Raw genomic sequence first — 23,291 nt, 5'->3', positions numbered from 1 at the left:
CTTCCCTGAGGAGCAGGTGTAAGCCCTGTGCCCTGGGTTCAGAGGAGCCTCAGGAAATCTGCATGTTCTTAGCAGCCACCATTTCTCACAAGTATCTGGTGGCTACAGGGGCAGCTGTCAGTTGTGACTAAACAAACAAACTTTGTTGTTTCTCTCCAGACCGTAGCAAACCCTGACATTGCTGCCAGGAAGAAGCTGAAGAGACACAAGAATAAAGCGGAAACGAGGAAGAGAAAAATAGAATTGCTGCGCCCTACCTACAAGGCCAAGAGACCTCGAAGCCATGCACTGAAAGATTTAGCCATGGTGGAATGAAAAGGCTTTTCCCTCCAGGAGGGTTAATTTATGAAAAGTACTTTAGAGCTAAAGAACTAATCACTGCTTTAAAAGGGGGAAAAAAAGGTATTTACATATTTATTAGGGTTTTTTTTCCTGTCCTCTTTTTCACCTAGGATCTGAAATAAAAGCTCTTTTGTTCTCTTCCCAACTTGTATAGTTACCAGAGCATGTACAGTTGAATGGACAACCATCATGGTCTTTTATATTAAATTTGACTTCCATTTTTCAAAGACTCGCTTATGTGCTGTGTGGCTGTGACCATCCTTGTCCCTAGAGAGAAAACTGCCTCCTCACTTCAGCTTGTCTTTCAGTTTCTGCAGCTGTACTGAGCAACTGAACTGTCACTTCTGGCAAAGCTGTGAGTACAGGTTGTGTTGGGTTTGTGTGGAGCTGTTTGTTTTTCTTGACCACAGGGGAGGGGGCTGCAGTCGTAGCCTCTACCTGTTCTCAGAACCTCCCCTGGCTTGGAGTTGGACCCACGTCTGGCCCTGAGCCAGCCCGTCAGGCACCTCTGCCATCACTATTTAAGAAGGGAAATCTGCAGCCGGAGGTGAAAGGAGGGAGACAAGATGGACGTGACCATCTGGCCCCCAAGTCAACAAAGGAGAAAGAGGAGCTCCAGACCAAAGATCCCCCTGTAGCATGTGGCAAGAACGCAGGCTGTGCCCCTGCAACCCATGCAGGGCCATGGCAGGACTGAGAGTTGCCAGCAGCTCTGGGTGAGTGCACCCAGATGGGCGAGGGACTGTGTGAGGAGGTGGCCATGGTGCAGGCCGTGCTGGAGAGCCTGTGGGCCACAGAGCAGCCCCACACGAGAGGCAGAGAGGAGCTGCAGCCCTTGGGATGAATGCATGTCAGAGCAGCCCGTGCAGGGCTGCCCCATGTGTGAGGGACCCCATGGAGGTGCAGGGAGGATCAGCAAGGAGCGCACCTGCCCTGAGGAGAGACAAACTGACTGAAACCCCCATTCCCTGCCCCCCTGAGCTCTTCAGGCAGGAAGGAGGTAAAGAGACTGGGGGGGGGGGGGGAAACAGGTGGAAGTTAAATGCAAATTAGGTCTCTGTTGTATCAGGGCAGGAGATGGCTTCTGCTGACATTTCCTTTCACTAAGCCCAGGCTCTGTTCACAGCTCTTTCTCACTGTTGGCTGTACTGCATTGCAACAGTGTTATCTACACTGAAGGATTCTGAAATGTAACAGGAGCAGCATAAAGAAACCTCTTTAAATTTTTAGTAGCATGGCTGTTAGAACTAGCAGCAGTTGGACTTGTTTCTGTAAGCAAGCAGCCTCAAGCAACCACCACTCCTACAAGTACAGTTGACAGTTCCAGATTTTATTAGTGTTTTAATTACACAAACACAGTGGCCACTTGGACTTAAAACCACTGAAGGTAGGGTGGGGGGTGGGGACACAACACCAAAAAAACCTTTTCCCAGCCCGTAAGACTTTCATACAAATTAACATAAGTACATTGCTTAAACAGAAAGACAGAAATGGAATATTGTCATGTACACAGACCTTCACCTAGTTCAGTTTTACAATTCAAGAGAGGCATCCACCTTTCAAGAGTCAAATCTGTCCTATTTACAAGCAGTTGTGGCCTGAAAGTACCTGACTGCAGGAAGAGGGATGTCAGATAGAAACAGCTGAAACTTCTTTGGAAGGGTTGGCTTCTGCTCACTGCCGGCTCTTCAAGGCCTCCACCAACCTAGAGAGAAGGTTATGTATGTTGACTGAACAGTCTTTTCCATGGTGTTGAAATACTTTCAGGGGAAACTTAAGCATTCTTCTAACGTGGACTCTTGTCTTTTAGGTCAAACAGACTTTCCACAGATGTGGTCTTCAAAAAGAAGGAGGGTAAAAGCTATTTTTCTGAGGAATCATAGAATCAATGGTAGGGGGTGGAAGGGACCTTTAGCGATCATCCAGTCCAACCCCCTGCAGAAGCAGGTTCACCTAGATCAGGTCACATAGGAACATGTCCAGGCGGGTCCTGAAGACCACCAAGGAAGGAGACTCCACAACCCCTCTGGGCAGCCTGTGCCAGGGCTCCCTCACCCTCACAGTGAAATAGTTTTTTCTTATATTTAAGTGGAACTTTTTGTGAAGCCAGCAAAATTAAGACTGTTACTCACCATTCCATTGCTTCATCGAGCCCCGTGCCTTTAGTTGCTGAGGTTTTGAATATCTGCCATTTTCGGTCCTTCAAAGCTGGTAAGCCAAGTGCATTTGCCATTTCAGTGGGAGTCATGGCCTGCTCCATGTCCTGCTTATTTGCAAACACCACCAAAATAGCTTTCTTCAACTCTTCTTCCTAACAAAAAAAAAAAATAAGGGGAACTGTACAAGTTGCTACAGAGACTTTTAAATGAATTTAAAACAGAGAAAACCCACAGAATGAAAAGAAACTTTAGCAGCCTTCAACCATTTTCAGTGTGCTGGCTTTTGTTCTTTAGAAAATTAAGAATGGTATTTACTTTTAACTCCAGTATGATACACCACATAGGAGCAATTTCAATACTTGGCCTGTTAAGTCTGTCCATGTGTGAAACAGGCTGGTAGCTGGATTTAACAAGGCATGGCAAGGAGCCTGCAAGAATTTGAAGGGAAAAAAACCCCATTAAGTGTTGTTCAACTTATCTTTTTACTCATATTACCCTGTTCTACAGCTTCAAAAGAGAGTAGGATACTAATTCCAGTTAGTACTTCAGAGCCTGATTTTGCCACCACTGAAGGGCAGAGCAGCTGTCCTTGCAGAGATACAGATTTTCCACAGGTAATTACACCTGTGGAGTAGCCTAGAGGAGGCTGAAAGGAGATAAGATCACTCTCTACAGCTACCTGAAGGGGAGTTGTAGTGAGGTGAGGGTCAATCTCCCTCCAGTAATGAATGACAGAACTAGAGGAAATGGATTCAAGTTGCGCCAGGGGAGGTTTCAATTGGAGATTAGCAAGAACTTTTTCACTGAGGGGGTTGTTAAGCATTGGAATGGGCTGCCCAGGGAGGTGGTGGAGTCCCCATCCCTGGAGATACTCAAACGCTCCGTAGCTAAGGTACTGAGAGACGTGGTTTAGTAAGGGGGCTTGGCAGTGTGTGGTGACTGGTTGGACTTGATCATCTTAAAGGTCTTTTCCAACCATAAAGATTCTATGATTCTCTAACCTGCTGCCCAGACAGTGCTGCAGGGAACTGTTAAATACTTCGAGTGACTGGTGTTTCTCAGGCAGGAGCATTGCACAGGCCTGCTCTGAGGAATGAAGTTTCACAAGTTAAGTTGAGCTTCACTTGATTCACTAAATCAAATTTCATTTTTGCTCCAAATGAGGATTTGAATCTCTCCATTTCTCTTCTACTGGTAATGGTCATTCTCCTTGTTTTCTTACCTCTAGCATAGCAACAAGCTCTGATTTTGAAGTGCCAATTCTGTCCCGATCACAGCTGTCCACTACATAAATGACTGCGTCTGTGTTTGAATAGTAACACCGCCAATAGGGCCTGCAGAGGAGAAGGAAGTGCCAGTCAAGTAACTTCCACTTTTTAGACAGATAATAAGAACACGATTACCCAGAGGAACTGAAAACTGTCAGGAGGCAAGCTGACAGTATCTGCAAGAGGCTACAAAAAAGGGACAGTACAAATACTCTTGATAGCAGAAAGGAGAGAGGACGACAGAGGACAACAGTTTGAAAGCAAGCAAAGGACAGAAGTACCAGGGACAGATTTATTTAGGAATCAGCCTGCAGGACACCAGGTCCTTAACTGAAGGACAGGGATGCAAAGGAAGTTTAAACACAAAAGCTTCTGCCATAGATAATCATTATGGTCACCAAAGAAGGACAAGCAGAGAAATCTCAAAGGACTAATTCATACAGGCAAGGAGTAAGGATCAAAACAAACTCCTTGTTTCTAAATTATCTTACTGAAATGAAAAAGGGATGGAACCTGCACCTTATTAACTAGCATCCTATACCCGGCACTCAAAGGGATCACAAAAAGATTCCACGGGGGTACGGAAGAGATCACTACAATTTTTCAAAGCAGCACTGTATGCAAGTGAAAACATTCCCATCACTAACTGAATTCTGTCAGATGAAAGCACTCTCCTGACAACAGGCTGCTTTTAACACTGAAAAGAACACATTTTCAGAAGGGCCAGCCATTGGCATTCCAAGAACTTTGCACATTTTAGAGAAATTTAATGGTATCTTGTTAGAGATGCCTTACCTTATGCTTGTCTGTCCTCCCAAGTCCCAGACTTGAAATTTCAGGTTCTTGTACGTCACTGTCTCAACATTGAAGCCAATGGCTGAAACAGAATTAAACAATTTCATTGGTGAGTTTTCTTTATTTTTTCTGAAGACCACAACAGCACTTCAAAATTTTCAGGCCTGGAAATTCTCAGTAGCTGCAAGTTCAGGCCATCTGGGAAATGACCTCAACAAATATTCAGGGCTCAAAGTAATAGGGTAATTTTTTGTTGTTCAGAGGTAAAATGTTGTGAAGTTATCACTGAGATTTGTAACAAATGCTAATGTTGGTAAAAATTAAATCATGACAAGAAACAGAGCAAGGGTTAAAGGAAAGGATGACTGATAACCAAATACACAAGTGACACCAATATAACACTACAGAACACGTCCTTCGTGGTGGGTCTGGGCTCTCATGAGACCACAGCAGAACCAGCTGCTCAGCAGAAAAGGTAATGTTGTGGTATCTGGAAGATGGCAGTAAGGTTACAACATATCACCTCTGTCATTCCTTTTCCAGCCAGCCCAGAGAAACATAACACAGTGAAGCTAACAATGGATGCAGACTGCCTAAAATTTATGGAGGCTGAAGTCTGCAAAACCCCAGGGCAGAAGGATGATGACACAGTGAACTGCTGGCTTCTAAAAGGTCAAAAAGAGACAATTTATTGTGGCCATTCAGGAGGAATCCAAAAGCCACGACAGGGGCTCAAAAGCCAAGCACCTCTCCTTCCCATTACAGAGCAATCCTAGCCAGACCCCTTTGGCACACGCATCAGGGTGTTGGCAGAGGCGGGTGTAGCTGCACAAATGCTAAGAAGATAACTGGTGAAATCAGTTACAGTTTTGTAAATAAGCATCATCTCCTTCCATGAGACCTCACATTGAGTTTGGTTCCACTTCCTACACAACATAAAGTTAAACCATTTGATTTCTTTTCCTCTGCAATAAACAGAAGTGTGTATGTAACAAACTGAAGACCTTTGTAAAAAAAAAGGCATTAAATAGATTTGATTCACTAACATCATCCTATGTAACATTTTTGGGGGATGGTAACAGTGACCTCTAGAATTCACATTATATCTATATTTGAAGACAAAAACTTCCTCCTATAGTCTAGTTACCATTTACTGAACATTTACCTATCAAAAAAAGCCTGCAAAAATCACAGCAACAATCTCAAGGTCAAATACTTTCTGGATTCAACAAGGCAGCATAAAACATTTATTTATGCAGTACTTGGGTAGCACATTGAAAGTTCTTACATCCAACATCACAAGGCTCCCACAAAGTAAGGCCCTTTTGCTTATGAAGGAAGCAGAGAGTGAGTTCACCTGACAAAGCTTAAGAGTTACTGGCAAATAGTCCGTTTTCACTCTGGGACTGAGCACTTACTTGGAATAGTGGTAACAACTTCTCCAACTTGTAACCGGTAGAGAATGGTTGTTTTTCCTGCTCCGTCCAGTCCCAGAATGAGAATCCTCATCTCTCGAGTTCCAAACAAACTGGAAAAGATGGTGGAGAAAAAGCCCCCTACAAAAAGCAGAACAGAAAGACATTTCAATATCACCTAACATTCTTGTGGCCAGATTAATATCTGATTTGTGCCTGCTGGATGTTTAAGTCCAGAAAGAAGAGTTACACTCTAAGCCAGTAACAATGACATTGTTTTCCAGTTATTTTTATAACAGATAAATCTAATGCTAAACAATAATTTTGCAAATCCATCTAAACCCTCTAAAAGATAATGATGCCCTGAACAAGCCAGGATCATATTTGATAAATATACCAGAGAAAAGGCAATTTAGAGAAGATTTGCAACAAAAATCCTATTGAAAGAGGTTTTGGTGATAAATATGCCTTTTCAGGGAAAGGAGGGAGCACTGAGCTGCATGCTTATGCACAAGATGGAAGTCAGACTGTTAAGAGGTTGCTTCACCTCTTCTAAGCCCATCCCATCAGAAAAACCACCAGCACAACCATCTGTTGACAGTTTTCATAGTGCTGCTCAAGACACTGCTTACCAAGAGACAGACAAATAACCTTAACAGAACTCATCTGCAAAACACGTTTCAGTAGAAACGTTTCAAATAGAAGGCTACTGTGGTTATCTGTGGAGGCCTCAGAGGCGGTAACTCTTTCAGTCGGTACCTCTTTATACTCGAATATGCTTTTCTCACGCTAAAACACTGCTCAAATGCCATCTGTAATAGGGCAGACGTATATTAATCAGCCCCTAGATCTAGGGCTTCCTAATATTCTACTATTCTTCAAAACACCTTTCCCAAGTTAAATCCTAATTCGGAACGCGTTACGTATGTGAATCAGAGTGATTCGGCCAAGCCGCGGGAGTACAAGCGCACTCCCGTGGGTGACCAGGCGCGCCGCGCTGCTCCCGAGTCCCCCCGCGCGGGCTGTGACGAGCGGCTGCCAGCGCTGGCGCCCAGCGCCTCCGCAGCGCCGCCTCGGCAGCCCCGCACCAGCGCCCGGAACCCGGCGGGCCCCGCTACGAGATCGGGCTGAAGGCCGGCGGCCAGCGGCCTCAGGAGGCGACAGCCTCCTCTCCTGCCGCCTGCTTCCTCACAGACCCGTTGGGCTGCCCCGCTCCCGAGGCCTCCCCCCGTCTCCACAGGCTGCCGGCGCGAGCGGGAGGGCGTGTGGGGAGGGACGGGATCCCTCCCCCCGGCGCCACGGTCCGCTCCTCACCCATATCGAGCCGCTACGCGGGCACTGCGCCCGGCTCCGGTGCGGTGCGGTCCGTTTCGCTGGCCCTGCCACCGCCGAGGCACCACAGCTCGCAGGCTCCACGTCGAACGCCGCGGCGGGTAAACGAAGCTCTCCCGCCCCCGCTCCTTCCGCCGCCTCGCCGTTTCGACACGGAGTCGGGACGGCGCCTGCCCTCGGCGGGGACGGGAAGGGCTGATCGCAGGGCTCCCATCGCCCTGCGCTTGTGCCGATGCACCCGGGCGGCGGACAGACGGAGAGGCTGAAAAATAACACAGCGGGACGAAGAAACGTGACGAATCTGCGGCGGCGGAAGCGCGGGCTGAGGCGCTGAGGGGGGCGGGGCTCGCGGGTGCCACAGCGCCGCGTCACCGCCCCCTCCCGGGGCTCGGCAGCGCTCGTCGCGGCTGCGCCCGCGCGTCTGACAGCTACAGCAGCCGAGCGGGGCTGCAGGCCGCCGCCACGCACCCGCCCGCTACACACGGCCTCGGGAGCCCTGGGCTACCGCAGCTGGCACCGCAGCGTCAGCGGCTGGGGCACGGCCCACGCAGCGGGCAAAGCGCCACCTGCGTTGCACTTCCACCCGCGCGTAGAGAACAACCCCAGTTGCCGGCCAGCATGAGCAGAGGGAAGGACAGAGGCCATCCCAACATGAAAGCACTGCAGAACGTCACCCCAGTGTCACACAACCAGCTGCTGCCTGCCCTGTTTTCAAAAACATAGTGAATCCCTCTGAGCCAGCTGAATTCCAAAGTCGTATTCTTATACTTACAAGAAATTGTACGTTAGTTCCTGTTTTTTCACTGAGATGGTGGAGAAACAATAAAGAAATCTCTGTTGAGAATCCACAAAGCCCACTTCTGGAAACCACTGCTATCTAGCTGCTCCTATGAAATAGCTGATAACCATCATCTGACAGCAGGGCTCTCATCACCCCGAGTAAAAGATGATGCAATGCCTGTAATTACTTTGTGCAGATGAATAAGGGTAAAATTATAAACAACCTGGAACACCGAGAACTGGGCTTTAAAATCAAACTGTAAAAATCAAACATGTCAATAATATGTGGTTACAATACCCTGTTTGTTTTCTGCGTAAGAGACAGAGACATGAATGCCTCTTATGAGAACAATCCTTAACTACAGAACCAATCTACCACTCAAGCACCTTGGCTCCCTCCTCACACATTTTATTGCCTTTATACTCCTGTTCCAGCCAGAACAGCACAGAAAACTCTCCCAAGACATAAGGACCAAACCTAAGGTAGTCACCTTCCATGACTTTCCCCTATACTGTTATTATTTTCTTTGTTACCTAGACTTGTCCAAAGAGGAGCAGCTTGTACTTCTGCCAGCTGAAAAAAGGCAGGACAAGAGGGAGCAGAAACAAGCAGTTCACCGTGCTGAATGATCACCTTTCATACAGAATCCACACCACAGGCTTCAAGTGCTGAAACTTAAACCCTGTGTTTTCACTAAACCTGCCTGTGAAGCAAGAAAAGCACAAAGAGACCCAGACCTTTCAGTTCCACTCTGAAAACATCCATAAATGTCATTTCAGCACAGCTGCAGAACTTCTTTTGTTTCCTCTATGCCCTCCGTTAGAATTCTTTCTTGCTTGAAATTTTACATTAATCATAACCTGGTTAAAAACCATCCTTTATTTTTCCTGTGAAACTGGGAACAGTAGGAAAGAATACACAAAACTGATTCATGAGGGTAAGAAAAAAAAGGTAACAAAATATTTTTGACATTATTTAGAAAACATATGAAAATCTGATGATCCAGAAGGCCTGCCCTAGTACTTTTGTTTCAAAGGGCAAGAGATAGGTAGCAAAGTCTTTTAGGTCCTTGATATCCTTAGGAGACCACGGATGCGTCGAATGAGAGCTTGAATAAAAGTGTATCGTGACCGAACCTTGGAGTACAATCCTTCGATGTCCAGAAGCTTCTTCTGCAGAGATTCACCAAAGCTGTTCGTGGCTTCAATCTGAAGCTGAGAAACAAGAGATTTGTTGCAGTCATCAACAGAAAATATCTCATTCCGGAATGTCAGTTTATCCATCACCTGTCAACCCTTTCACTATGATATATTCTCTAAGCCACTTCCAAAAGTATGGGGTTTTATGACTGCCCTAATAAATCCTTTCTTCCCTTCTGTTTATCTCTCTACATTATTTAATGGATAGCCTTTCTACAGAGGTTTTTTGAGTGACTTGGAGCACTTACAGACTATCCAAGTATTACCACTTTACAACCCCTCCAAGTCTGAGGAATTAAATTACTGGCTTGGGAATTAAACAGTCTTACAGTTCAGCTGCTTCAGTTACAGTCATACAAACACGTTCTCCAATTACAATTTTCCTAGTCCTTGAAGGACTATTTAGGCGTTATGAGTCCATTTTTTCATTAACACATATGTAAACAATCCCTGGAAAAAATTAATTACATTCTAAGTATTTTAGCAAGATGTTACTGTATATTTTAATCTTGGATAAATTAAAAGGCAGGTGCCTCATCACAAAAAACATACAACTGTTCTTATAATTCTAGGTCTCATAAAGGTACTTGAGACTACACAGGTGTTTGAGCTCAATGTTTTTTTCTGCACAAATAGCAGTAGAAATGTCAGTGGGATTTATTAATAAAAAATGATCCTTTTTTTTCTGCCACCTCTTAAATCACTGAGTAAGCACAAATTACTTCTTTGCTAGCATTCCTTGGAGGTCAAGACCCGCCTGGACATGTTCCTATGCGACCTGATCTAGGTGACCCTGCTTCTGCAGGGGGGTTGGACTAGATGATCTCTAAAGGTCCCTTCCAACCCCTACCATTCTATGATTCTATGATTCACATTTAATTGTCACCTCAGTTTCTGTTACCATTTTCCATCGTATCTCTCTATAGCATAACTGCAGTAAACAGCTACAGGATCGCAAAAAATTGGGAATCCTACCCTCATACCATGAGTCTTTCAAAGACATTTCGTTAATCTGAAATTAAGTTACGTCAAGTCAGTGTTACCACAGGTTGTTTAGAGGTGGAAAACCCAGACAGGCAGCCTGCACTCAGCGGCAGTACAGCAAGGAAGTGTGTGCGGTGCTTCTCAGTAGGGTCTCACATCTCACCTGTTCTATGTCATGCTGGCTCACTCGATTCAGCCCGCCACTGAAATCCAAGTTAGGCTCTGAACCAAAGGAATCTAGTTGATAAAGAAGGAGACATTAAAACTAAGCTGGCTGCTCCACACTGTCTTCTCCACATCAAGTCACGAGTTTCAAACACGGTGTTCCAGACTGCTCAGTAAACTTGTGCATGAGTAGTTACTCTAATTTTTCGACTTAAATGATTTAGAGAAAATATGTTAAGACATAAATAATTTTGATCACACAACATGGCACTTTAAGCAAAAAGCTCTCTTCCAGATCACTTCTCCCTTTCTGACTTCCTTCCATTCCTATTTTTGATTAAAAAAAAAATCTAAACCAAGATTAAAACTTAAAATCTTCTTGTGAATCAATGGTGCCTAAAAAATACTTTTAAAACTACTGAAACTAATTTTAGTTCTTAATTTACTCAGATTATTGCATTGAAATATTTTCCTGTAAATTGTTTTGAATCACTAATCTGATTATATCATTTGAACTTCACTTGGTTTGAACAACAGAAATAAAAAGAGCTAATTCTACTTTCCTTTGGAGGTTATGTGTAACAGACAAAATGCAGAAGTCTATGACTCAACAATATCTATACTGCCAGTTCTCCAGCAGAAGATCTAAAGGTATTCCAAATCCAAACAGATTCTCTTTTATTAAATATAAGTGGCAAAATATTAATAGTAGCAAATCAGTTTTACAGTTACTTGTCCGAAGTTATTTGAAGGTACTTTCGTAGATTTTACCTTGCAGCCTTCCTTTATTAAATGACATCCTGGAGGACAGCAGTGGGTCCTGGGAGTCAGCAGGTGTGCAATGCAGTAGATAGTGTTCCAGGTGACGCCAAAGAACAAAGAGACATGTCTCTATAATATCTGTAAACATATCTAAGTGAAGGAGTCCAATTTTGCCATCTTTTGATTGTACATTTGCCCTATGAGCGTATTTACACACTTTGAAGCAGCTGAAGTTGTAAGCTCAACCATCTGTCACCTCCTCGAGCAGAACCTTCTCACCACCACTGCTATGGCCTGGCAATGGGCCGATTGCACTCTCCTTACCTGCCTCAGTGTAGCACTGGCTACATCACTGCAATCACTGCTGCTGCTCACCCCAAAGAGCCCTTAAACCACCACTCTGCACCAGAGCAGGATACGAGTGCTCATGTGATTTGTAACAACAGCTCAGTTGCAGAGAGGGCAGATGAAAGCTGAGGTTATCAAGCTGGAGATGGCAGTAACATCTGAAGTTACAACAATTAAGTCTGCAAGAGAACATCTTTCCCAAAGTGGGTTTCAGAGGAAAATTCTGATCTGCTGCAGACAATTATTGTGTGAGTGACTAGTAATTTCCACAGAATTACTGGTGTTTATGACACTCGAGTTATGCAAGGCTGCCAATGAGACTGGAAACTCCAGTTGCTCTGACAGGCACCTCAAAATTATTTTTCGAAACATTTCTTCCACCACACTTGAACATATGTGAATAGTAGGTCTGGACACTGAATTGAAGGGCTGTAATAACTCCTCCATTATAATGTTACAGAAAGTCTTTGCAGAGTCTCCATGATGAGAATTACTAATGTGAAAATATTTACATTCTGATGACAGCAGAACAACACCCTCTTACTAATTTAACTTTCAGTATGTCATATCTCCTTTCTGCAAAAAAGTGTTGTTCAAAGGGGTCAGAAATTTAGGTAGAAGGAACTTGTTCCTCTTTCTCTGCTTTTCTGGAGCATCACCTTGAGGGTCATTTCAGTTTCAGAAGGATACAGGAGCAGAGAGAAAGCAGCTTGGCTCGGTTGTTTATCAGCTTCACCAGACGTCGCCTCGCCAAGACATATTTTTGGGAAGTGGAGATTTTGTCAACCCCAGCTGGCATAACTGACTGACACAGCTGTATTAAGAAGAGGAAAAACAAGAAGACTGTAGCAAGTCACGGAGCATCAAAAGAAATAAGCAAACAGAATTGTTATCAATACCTAGAACTTCCTTGTCAGCTACTATTTCTTCAAAACTGTGCACTTTATTTTGATTTGCATAAGCTTGCTGACCAAAAAATGGACAAATTAAATGCATCCCCAAGCAAGTACAATGAAAATTGTAACTTTCAGTTAAGACCAATATTTTCCTCAAAATTTTAAGTCTCTCATTCTACAGACCGTTTCATCACAAGCAGAATGGAATATGCTCAACAACTGAAACTATTTACTTGTCTAAGATGCTTTGGAATCTGCTACAGCTACATCTAAGTTACAAACCATACAGAGACTGCAAAGTCAGAAGAACTATTACCTCTTTTATTTCATCTGGTGGCAGCTGTTCCACATTTTGCAGTTTGTTAACACTCTGACGATGACTATCATAGTAACTGAAGAAATCACTGGTGCTCTGCTTCAGCAGGTAGACGATAATGCCCAAGCCAGGCAAGTGCCAGTATGGGACCACTGGTGCTTGTGTATCTAGAAAAGATATGAACGACTTATAATGTTTAAAAAAAAGTTAACAGAAATCAGTAAGGTATGCTCTCTGTTAATTAAGTAATGAGGGACACAAAAGCACTGGCAAGCTTATATTTATACTTTTATGTCAGAAGTAACACAAATAAAAGTCTAGGCAAAAAGTTCTGTGGCTGAAGTACCTACTGGAAGGCAGTCAGCACAGTGTAGTACTGCATGTAACGCAAGAAGTGGAACTAGACCAGAAGACTTACCATTTAAATACTTCAACCACTCAGTTGCCTAACAGCACACTGTAAACTCTTGACATGTGGCATAATGAAGCGTTCTAGTCAGTTTCAAAATACATTCTTAAGTAAGGTCTTACTTTCAAATAATATAATCCAGCACAGATGGTAAAAACGCGAAATCCTCACCTTCCCCTGTCTTATCTACATGCACTTTTGGGTTTTTTACTGATATATGTGTTTCTGAGACTGCCATGGAAATTGAATTAGGATATTTTGGTCACATTTGTTTTAACTTGGATTTGGCTGAGTTTCCCAGATTGGCTCAGTGCAAAGCTGTTCAGGCATGTGTTTCAGAATTAGAAAATGGGCAGCTACAGTACGGGCATAAAGTGACTTAAAACATATGTGAAACTATAACCTCTGATTCATTGTTTTCTACTAGCCAAAATGTCACACTACTCAGTTTCATAAAATAGCAAGCCAAAAATCTCACCCTGTCGAGACCCATCTCGGTTGGTTGATTCTGACAGGCTGGGAGTAAACAGACAAACGGTGTGCTGAAAACTGGGGGCGCTTTGCAACATCAGTGACTCACAGTATTCCATCACGTTTGCACAGATCTGCCAAAAAAAGTGACAGCATGTCAGTTACAATAGCTACAGGCTTTGGAGCATTACATTTTAAATGGATAAATGTCAATAAACAACATGTTTTGCCCCCGTCTTCACTAGAATGTGACGATTCTGTTTTCCGGTCAAGTAACTGCTTCTATTTCAAGGGGAGTCTCCTTCTCTGGAGACATTCAAAACCCACCTGTATGATTTCCTGTGTGACCTGTTCTAGGAGGTCCAGCACTAGGAGGGGGGTTGGACTAGATGATACTTCAAGGTCCCCTCCAACCCTAAAGACTGTGATTCTGTGACTTGCAACCTTGCCTCCTTCTCAAACCTCCTAGGTAACTTTTGGTCAATTTTAAGGCCCCTTTGACTCTCAGTCAGGTTTAACCATTGCCCTCCATACCCAACCTTAATTTTTAAAATTTCTGATCAATTTAAGGCTTTGAAATTAACAGTCTGTGTCCAAAACAGTGACAGTTCCTAATGCAAATTTAAGCAACCAAGTTTTCAAGGTTTACTTTAAATAGAAATAAAATGTGGGATCCTATACCAAACTAAAACCTGCCTAGAGCATTACCACTGTCATATTAAAGTATGACAACTAATCTGCACGGCAGGTAAAGTGTCACAATCTGAGACAGAAGGTTTTAACAGCTTCTTGAGTTCTTACCTGTTGCATGGCCAACTCGATTTCATCCCTCTTGTTCACTCTGTCTCCCTCTGCATTATCATCTTGGAGTTTAAACTGACGCAGTCTGTCTGAAACACCAAACCGACTTAGAAGTCCCAGGCACTGGCGCTGTAGAAAGAAATTAACATTTTCATTAGTATACCAACAAATGAAGCGCGTGATTCTTTCAACTTAAGTGATACGTATCCCTTAAAACACAAGAGCAAGAGAGCAATGCAGATAAAACTTAAACAAAATTACAATTTTGAAAACAGAATGTTTTAAGTCACCTCTAATTAACTTAAAAGTTAATAGCTACCTATAACAGTTCCTTTAGAAATTAATGCAATTAAGTGCACAACTCTGTCTTATGTGTCTTACAGACTATTTTACTTTCTAGCACCAATGACATTTTAAAGTTTACTCATTCCTGCTTAAAGCTCCTTATCCTAAGAAAATCTGGATATGAAGCTAATAAGGTCCATAAAAGTAGAGTGCAAAACCCAATTCATAGACTCATAGAATCACAAAATGTTAGGGGCTGGAAGGGATCTTTAGAGATCACCTAGTCCAACCTCCCTGCACAAGCAGCTTCACCTAGATCAGGTCACACAGGAACCTTCCAATTCAATAGCTTCACAAAAAGAAGTAACAACCAACAAATTCTGGTTTAGTCCACATGTGGCTGTTAAGATCATCAAAGCAACTCAGACTATAAGTCAGTTTTGTGTGGAATGACAAAAAAAGATAGTAGTATATGAAATACTATTTCATAAAAAATTCTTGGTAATTACTTTTGGGGAAGAGTAAAACATTTAAATCCTTTTATTATTTGATGAAAACAGTAGGACAAGCTAGAGGAAAAGTTACAATAACAGACTAAAGGGCAGCCCTTTCTACAGAGAGTTTTCAATGAAATATTTCTTCTGCTCGCAGGAACAACAAAGCCTCGAAAACATTGCTGGCTGCTGAATGATGAGCTGTGAAGAGGTCTGCTGTGACAGCTTTTGAGCAAGACTTAATCTGTCTTGGTTTTCATTCTGGTTTGTAAATCAGGATTATTTTTAAAAGGGTAGCAAAGAAATTAAACACTAGCATGTTTGATACTCCCAGTTGCTGAGCTGGAGACATGCTTGTGGCAAAAGTGGTAACAGTATTTCTGTGTTATGTCACTTTGCATGGACCTCAAATTCTTTTTTGCTTCCACATGAGGTGAATCAGGGAGGGAAATCAAGTGTCTGATGCAACTGTGATGCTGCCAAATGTTAGCTTTTGTTCTTCGTTGGTGGTGGGGAAAAAAAAAAAAAAGAAACAAAACCACATCAAAATCCCAAAAAACCAACTTCCCAGAAACACACACCACAGAAACCACCACACTCGCACACAGACAGGCCCCAACACCCAAAAAAAAACCCCAAACCACCACACATTCTTCTTGGTGGAAAACATCCCTTTCGTAACTGCTACTAGTCAGAATAGAAAACTAGGAAGAAACTCATCCACATACACAATTCTAAATGGACAAATGTTAAATACAACTTTTTTACCTGAAATCGGCCTATATGTCCTTGCAGCTCCATCTGCGTCCCTTCGCTAACGCCAATGTCCAGCTCACTTAGCACTCCTGATAAAAGATACACCCATTAAATTAACTGGTTTGGTGTTTGGTTGGGTTTTTTCCCCCCAAGAAAACAGACTTAAGCAGTATATAAGTTAAATACAAGCACTGATCAGAACAAAATCAGCCAAACATTTGTTACATTGTTTGAGGAAAACGTTAAGGTATGAATGCTGCTACCAGAAGAGGCTTGAGAGTATGTACCTTACTGTTCTGCTAAGTAATTAAAAGGTGGGGGTGGGGTGGGGAGAAGTGGAAGGGAGGTAAAGCATGAAAACTGCAGCTGTTGTGGAAAGCTCAGTATACTATAAGCAAAGAAACACTTGGGCTCAACCTACAGCCCTACAGCCTGCATTCCTTTCTGTCATAGTTAGACATCCCTCCCAAACGATGAAAGCCATTAAATCAAAATAGTCATTTTGAAATGGTAAGCAAGTCTTGTGGCATGCAGAAGAAATCACTATATCCATCACAGTAATTATTAGTCCTCTGTGAAGATAAGTCACCCAAGAGAAATGTCAGCATGCTTCCTCACAGTGCTTCTTCCTGGGAGCTTTCTTTTTCAAATAAATGAAAATACAGGAGACATTAACAGAGATATGGGTATGCAAACAATCCTCTGTCTTCATTTCCTAAGTCACAGAATTTGCTGAATGAAAATACTTTTTGAAGATACCTCATGCACTTTGAACGTTACTATTTGCAAGTCATCTCAAAGATTAAAAAATACTGACAGGTAGCAAAATGAAAAGAAAATAGTAAGTCAAATGCATGATAAGGGCTTTATGTCCACTGCAAATCTACCATACTTCAAGGATAATTATTTAACATTTCTTTACTTTCCCCAGAACTCTTCTACAAGTCAAGAAAGTTATATATTGTAGTAGATATTCCCTTATATGTCTTAATTATTTCTTCATAGAAAACAAAGTCTCATATCCATGCAGATGGGGCTAAGAGATTTCAAAACTGCAGTTCCTACCAGGCAAAGCTGCCTTGCTGATGATTCCTGTCAGGGAAGCCAGCTCCTGGAGAGATCCAACACTAACATCTTGACACCTCAGGATTGCCTGGATAGCATCTGAATGGGAAATTAGAAACTGCAAAACCTGTACCACAAGAAGGAAAGGGAAAATATTAATGACTCAAAATTTAACAGTGAGCAGAGAGGAAGCAATGCTTTTACTTTTGGAGAATTCTAAAGTGATTTCCCATACCAGTGAGGACAGTATTTTTTGCGCAGTAAAAGGACACATAATTTCTCTGAATGAGCAGTAACACTGACACTTTAGCATCTTTCGGAACTTACCTGTCCTGCTGCTTGCAAGTGTTGTGCCATGCTGGATGTGAGGATCACTTGGCACAGCTGAAGAGCTGGAAGAAGAATCTGGCGATAACGTTCCACTGGAGCAGGAATGAAGACTGGGGGGTCTCTCATTCCGTACATGCTTAAGAGGTTTAAAAAGAAATGGGAAGGAAAAAAAAGAAAAAAGATTAAGTAATGCAAGAAAAGTGAATCCCACTAGTAAGGCAAAGCTTAAGCCTACCATCACCTTCAAGAGCCTGTAAACATTCATATGTCAGTAATAGATGTGTCCTTGAACTAAATTTGTATTGGAAAAGCAACAACTTTATGACACACAGTTGTGGCAATTTACCTAGAAAGCTGCTAGACATTTTCTCTAAGCAGAGAAAACTAGGTCTTTGTACTATATTATGTTCAATCAGATATCTTTGTCATAGGATTTTATTTATGTACAAAACCAAATATTCTCAAATATTTTAGGAAGAGGTGTGCTTAATTCTAAAGCAACAAAAGCCCTGTAGGCTTCATAAAATCTTATACATCTCATTGGCACATTTTAAACAGAGTACTTGTCTCAGTCTTAAACTCCTAGTGTGTCATTAAGAACTACAAATTTAAAGCAAGGACTGAGGTGTGAAATCAGCCTAGGTGATTTCCCTGTAAGTATGTCACTTCCTTCTCTCAGATCTTCTCTTGGTCATCTCACAACAACATGGCAACACGTCAAGAAATCTGTTATGTTTTAAACATAACACAAAATATTTCTGAAATAGCATTTACTTCACTGCTCTCTCATTAGTGCTTTACAGGGGAGGACAAACTCTGCACTTTTTGTTCACCAACTGCAAAGTCCCAAAAATGAGGTTACAATGGAGTCTGTTTCTCAAAAATTACAGTCTAAACGACACAGTAATAATAATTACACAATTCCTGTCTAAGGTATCAAACAAATAAGATTCTACATAGCCATAAGTAAGCGGACATGCAAGCATAACTTTACATCCATTTATTTGGACTTTTTCCCTTGATAAAAGGAAGTTTTAAACTGAACTGATGGGTTAAAGAAACACAGAAAAAGAGAAAGAATACATCCACAAATACCTGCTCAGAAGACTTGTGGCTATGAAAAGACATTGCATGCTTGCAAGACTGTACTACAGTTTCAAAATCAGCCAGGGAACTGAGACTTACCTCTGATGGTCTGTTTCAGGTCGCATGTCATACACTTGACACTGAGCCAGCCTCACAATCACTCCAGACCGTAACAGCTCTAATGCTCCTTGCTGACTTTTAGCTACTCTAGTGAGGAATGCCTAGGAGAGAGTAGAGAAGAGTAAGTATTGGAGACTCACAGTGAGACTTACTATGACTACTTCCTCTCTTGATTTTAACACCATTTCAAATACTATTACTTTTACAAAACATCTCCAAGTTCAACCAATGTGAAGTACAGACAAACAATTCTTTATTTAAAGAAACACCACCATATCATAAAGTGGTTTCTGAAGTACTATTACCATTTTGGACTCATAGGTGTACAAGGCTTTAAGTAAAGGGGCCTGAGGCGTGAGCAAGCTCTGAAGAGTCAGATCATCATCTGCTAGGCTATCCACAAGCACCTTCAGGTAGCCACTATTGGAGAGATACAACAGCCACTGCTGTTGCTTGTCTACTGAAACAATCCGATCGAGCAAAGCCAATGCCAGCATCTGGAATGGGGGAAGAAAAAAACAAGAATAACATAAAAATCAAAACAGAATTAAATCTATGAGATCAAAGAGATTTAAAAAAAAATCAAGAAATATGAAATGTTAAGCAGTTTCTTTTAACAGCTTCTTAAAAGCAAAATGCATTCCTGTACTACCACTGCAATCCTTTACATGGAAAATATTTTAAGATTTCTTGCCATTTCAGTACAGCATGAGCCAATTATCTTTTCTGTGTTATTCTTTAACAAAATATTCCAGATATTGTTGAACAGTAACTATGCCAAAATATTTCAATGAAATATTGCTACAACCACTACTGACATTTAAAACCAGTTTGCACTCTGACTAGATTCCTGTCCGTTGAAGGAGATCAGAAAACATTTCAGAATATTATCAGAAAATATTTCTTCCTGAAGTCACCAAATCTTCCTGAAGTGGGAAAATAAACTAGTAATTCTGTGATTTAAAAATAGTAACAAATAAATGCCACAGCAGTTCACACCTACAATCTTTTGAAGCACTTCTTGCTGCTATAGGACACGTAGCCTTTTGGGAAAAAAAATTAATATGCATGAATGCCCCTACTTTTGACAGCTTGAAGGATGAGTGGGAGGACAGAAACATGAAAGAGATTAAGTATCTGCAACAAATATTCTAGTTCTGCCTCAAGGAATTTCCCTTTTCTGCACAGTAGTAAAATGTTCTTTAAATCAAATGGAACATGGATTGCAAAGGAACAGATTTATTTACCCGGCCTATCTCATGACCATCACAAGCATCCCGACAGACCACCTCCATGAGAGCTGCCCCATAGCTCTCAATAATCGCCATGTTTTCTCGCTGCAATTTACTGAACGCATCTTCAGGAGCTGTCAGACGTTCCCACATTGTTTTTTTAGCTGCAAAACAGAAAAATGAAAAATGCAAAAATGGGAAGCTTATCATTAGCTTAGCTACAGTATAGTTGAGGCTACGTGCTTCAGGGTATTCTGTCTTGCAACAGAAACACCTCAAACAACAGACAGGGTTTTTGACTGTAGTACAAATATTTTCCTACAAACTCATTCTTTCCTGAGTACGACACACAGGCCAGCCAGTAGAAAAAAACATGTGTGCCTATATACACACACCACTCTTGCAAATATATGTTCTACATTACAGGTGTTGAATCTTAGAATAATTCTAAGCAGACTAAGAACAAAAAACTTTCACTTGGACCAAAATACTCAGTTTTGCAGGGTAGCAGACAAGGTGACTTAAGAGGGAAAAGTCTGAATCCAAAGATAGCAATAAACTACAAAAGGGTCATAATAAATTCAAAGACACTTTTACTATTGTGGCTCAAAATGCTGATCAAGTAATAGCAGTAAGAGTTTGCAAGCACAGGTACCAGCCCCAAGTTTGTTTTTCAATCTCTGTCCAAGCTCTAAGATCAAATAATACTTAGAAACACTGACAAATCAAGTATTTAAGCCACTAACACAGACAACGTGATCTTCATCATAAGCTCACAGGCAGCACCTGTCTGTCTTTTTGGGGCAGGGTATTAAGGGTATGTTTTTTGTTTGTTTTGTTCCTATGAGTCTTCAGCTAAATAACCAGAAAGAACATTAAATAATGTTGGGTTTCGTTTGGTTTTCTAAATAGGATCACTGTGGTGTGAGTGTACATACAGATGTAAAAGCAATATATTTCTTTAACTGTCACTGTTCTCATGGAGGTCCAAGTAATCTCCAGTCCTTTGAGATAATTTTGTAGTTATGATGCATAGCTTTAAATGGACGCTTCTTTAGTGCTAGAAGTCATAAATTTAATGATATCTTAAGAATAATACATTTTGAATGCATACGGAGCTAGACAGGTCAGAAGTGAGAAACATTTGCATCATTTAGCATAAGTAACTGATTTCAGAGGCTCTTTGAGAAAAACAATTTCTCTCTACACAACCTATTTCCAGAAGACAAGTCAGCATATGGAAACTATAGCTTTCAGGGTTAAATATTTTTTGTTGTTGTTCATTTTCAAAAGACAATTAGATCATACCTGCTTCTAAAGTGTCTGGTTCATCTGGTCTCTGGGCAATCTGCAAATAATAAAGCAGTGACCCATAAAGGTGTGTCCTCACTCTCTGGAAGCCACCACCTGTTCACAAGAAACATTCATAATGAAAATCAAATAGATTTAAATTCCTTAACACTATCTTCCACCAGCACTTCATACAACTTTCTTACAACAATGCTAGCAGAAATAAATAAACCCAATATATTTCTTAAGTCAGAATTCTACCATCCACATAAAAACGTATTTGTGAGTAAACTCAAGTTTATGCTGCTCTGAAAAAGTGGCAAAACTTACACAACTCTCTTCTGCTTATCATTTAGATTAAAAAATAATGTGCCTTTATTTTTTTTCTTGTTAGTAACATCACTTAGATCTATATTAATAACATAAGATCCACCTAAATGACTGTCATAAAAATCCTCACATCACTAACAGGAAGCAGCTAAAGTCCATCTTTCTACTCTTAATGTTTGGAAGTCCCACACATGCACTGCAAAGTTCAACACACCTGTTTTCAAAATGAAATCCAGCAGTTTTTTTAAGATGATGTGGAGAGAGGAGTCACCAATGGAAGCAAAACCCATGGATATGCTCTCAGAGCCAGGTGATGAGGTAAAAGAACTGTCCAACATCAAGGCATATTGTGACTGTCCTGCCACGGGGAGTGCAAGGGGCTGTTTCTGCTCGGTTTTCACAGACTGGCTAAGGTGGGCAGTCAGAGTGAACACAGCCCCTGCCACCACTGGCATCAGCTCCTGAGCTGCATCATCATCTAGGATCTTAACACAGAAGAAGAAAAAACACACACAAAAATAATTAAGTAGAAAAGTGTCTTTTTTCATGAGCTATATTAAAGAAATTAATTTAGTTTTTCACAGCTATTTCATCTGTGTATTCACAAGTCTTTCTTTAACATGTCACTATTTCCAGCAAATCAAAATCAGTCATGTCAGAAACTTATTCAGAAAGATGAGCTGGACACATTTTAATTGAGAAGACCATTAGCCTATTTAATTATTTAGACAAATCACAGGCAGGATTAATTCTGGCTAGGGAAAAGGGAAGGAACATGCTGACATCTGAGTTGCTTTATTAGCAAAACATCTAAACCTAAGCTAGGGAAAGAACAACTGCCAGCTATTTAAGAAAACTATTTCCATTAAAAATGTGAAGATATTTAGAAAACTCAAAATGGGTTAGCATCAAAGAAGTGAGCATCAAAGGAGCATTAAGACAATGTAGAGAAACACTAAGGAGAAGGTAATGATTACTAATTTAGTTCGCTTCATTAGTTACAAGGTAAACCTGGTATCTTTGTCACTGGCACTACAGGAGCTTTCCTCTTAAGCAATTCAGTTGTTAAATACAAGAGGTTGATTATTTTCAAAAGAAAACAGCAATAACTGTTTTGTAAAATTAACAAAAATATTCTTTAAAAATTATTACAGAAAATTTAAGCCTGAAATTTGTGCTCTATAAAGACCTTAGGAAAGAAATTTCTCCTACTAGCAAAGGCCTCCCTTTTTTGTTCACATAAAAACCAAAACCAGCATTCTACTACAAAGGGTTTTCAGAAAATTCCTACAGAAAAAAATAATGGAAAAAACAACCATCAGAACAAAAATTTAAAAAGTTACTTTTTACTTGAAAAAATGTAACATTTTCATATCTATTTCTCAAAACATAACATGTATAGTAAAAAAAACTACAAGTAGCATAACTCTCACACCAAAGAAAAAAACAATGACCTAGCAGAGTAAACAATAACAGGATCCTTCATTAAATTTTGTCTTAATTACTATTGACTCAGCTATTCAATCTAGTCTGTCTCAAAAATTACTACTATATTTCAACAGTAAACCACCTAGACTTCAAATATTTTAAGATACAGTAAATTCTCACATTTCCAGACGTCTTCCTAATTGTAAAATCTTTACTTTTTCTACTCTGAAGCTTCATTCAATTCCTTCATTTTGCAAAAGAAGCAGCAATGAGTCATCTAAATGCACTAAATCAGTAACTGTAGTACTGTTTGCTTTCATCCCTTCCACAAGTTCTTCAAGGTCCCTCATCAAAATGGGCTGTTTCCTTTTCACATACCATTCAGCATTATATTGAAACACTTTTTAAATCTCATGTTATATGTTCAAAAGT

At 41.1% G+C, this 23,291-nt stretch overlaps 3 protein-coding genes across 3 annotated transcripts in view; 1 reads left to right on the top strand and 2 right to left on the bottom strand.

Annotated features, from left to right (window-relative positions):
• Positions 1-532, top strand: part of UTP20 (UTP20 small subunit processome component) — a 64,075-nt gene extending 63,543 nt beyond the window's left edge. Inside the window, exon 62 of the mRNA XM_062014928.1 lies at positions 160-532. Within this exon, the coding sequence (XP_061870912.1) occupies positions 160-315 (156 nt within the window). The 3' untranslated portion in view covers positions 316-532. The remainder of the gene's footprint in view (positions 1-159) is intronic.
• Positions 533-1,656: 1,124 nt separating this feature from the next.
• ARL1 (ADP ribosylation factor like GTPase 1) lies at positions 1,657-7,525 on the bottom strand. The gene is made up of 6 exons (XM_062014940.1): positions 7,294-7,525; positions 5,983-6,120; positions 4,565-4,646; positions 3,724-3,835; positions 2,475-2,653; positions 1,657-2,047 (listed from the first exon to the last, which is right to left on the bottom strand). Exons 1-6 carry the CDS (start codon positions 7,295-7,297, stop codon positions 2,017-2,019), a joined length of 546 nt encoding a protein of 181 aa, XP_061870924.1. The 5' UTR covers positions 7,298-7,525; the 3' UTR covers positions 1,657-2,016.
• Positions 7,526-8,969: 1,444 nt separating this feature from the next.
• Positions 8,970-23,291, bottom strand: part of NUP205 (nucleoporin 205) — a 51,317-nt gene continuing 36,995 nt past the window's right edge. The window contains exons 29-43 of the mRNA XM_062014927.1: positions 21,646-21,916; positions 21,120-21,218; positions 19,827-19,975; positions 18,885-19,076; positions 18,559-18,680; positions 17,371-17,509; positions 17,044-17,170; positions 15,991-16,067; positions 14,444-14,572; positions 13,650-13,776; positions 12,763-12,929; positions 12,241-12,364; positions 11,212-11,340; positions 10,439-10,512; positions 8,970-9,306 (exon numbers count right to left, since the gene is read on the bottom strand). Of these exons, the coding sequence (XP_061870911.1) occupies positions 9,154-9,306; positions 10,439-10,512; positions 11,212-11,340; positions 12,241-12,364; positions 12,763-12,929; positions 13,650-13,776; positions 14,444-14,572; positions 15,991-16,067; positions 17,044-17,170; positions 17,371-17,509; positions 18,559-18,680; positions 18,885-19,076; positions 19,827-19,975; positions 21,120-21,218; positions 21,646-21,916 (2,079 nt within the window). The 3' untranslated portion in view covers positions 8,970-9,153. The remainder of the gene's footprint in view (positions 9,307-10,438; positions 10,513-11,211; positions 11,341-12,240; positions 12,365-12,762; positions 12,930-13,649; positions 13,777-14,443; positions 14,573-15,990; positions 16,068-17,043; positions 17,171-17,370; positions 17,510-18,558; positions 18,681-18,884; positions 19,077-19,826; positions 19,976-21,119; positions 21,219-21,645; positions 21,917-23,291) is intronic.

The sequence above is a fragment of the Colius striatus genome, chromosome 1, assembly GCF_028858725.1.
Source record: "Colius striatus isolate bColStr4 chromosome 1, bColStr4.1.hap1, whole genome shotgun sequence".
In the NCBI taxonomy this organism is placed as follows: Eukaryota; Metazoa; Chordata; class Aves; order Coliiformes; family Coliidae; genus Colius; species Colius striatus.
Note: the sequence above shows the minus strand (reverse complement) of the source record. Positions and strands in the feature narration are given on the sequence as shown.

Excerpts from the sequence above, each read along its gene's own strand:
- ARL1 (XM_062014940.1), bottom strand. Across the intron at positions 4,647-5,982 it reads AGTTGTTACCACTATTCCAA|CCATTGGCTTCAATGTTGAG; the intron begins GTAAGTGCTCAG and ends ATTCTGTTTCAG. Across the intron at positions 2,654-3,723 it reads AGCTTGTTGCTATGCTAGAG|GAAGAAGAGTTGAAGAAAGC; the intron begins GTAAGAAAACAA and ends TTTTTTTGTTAG.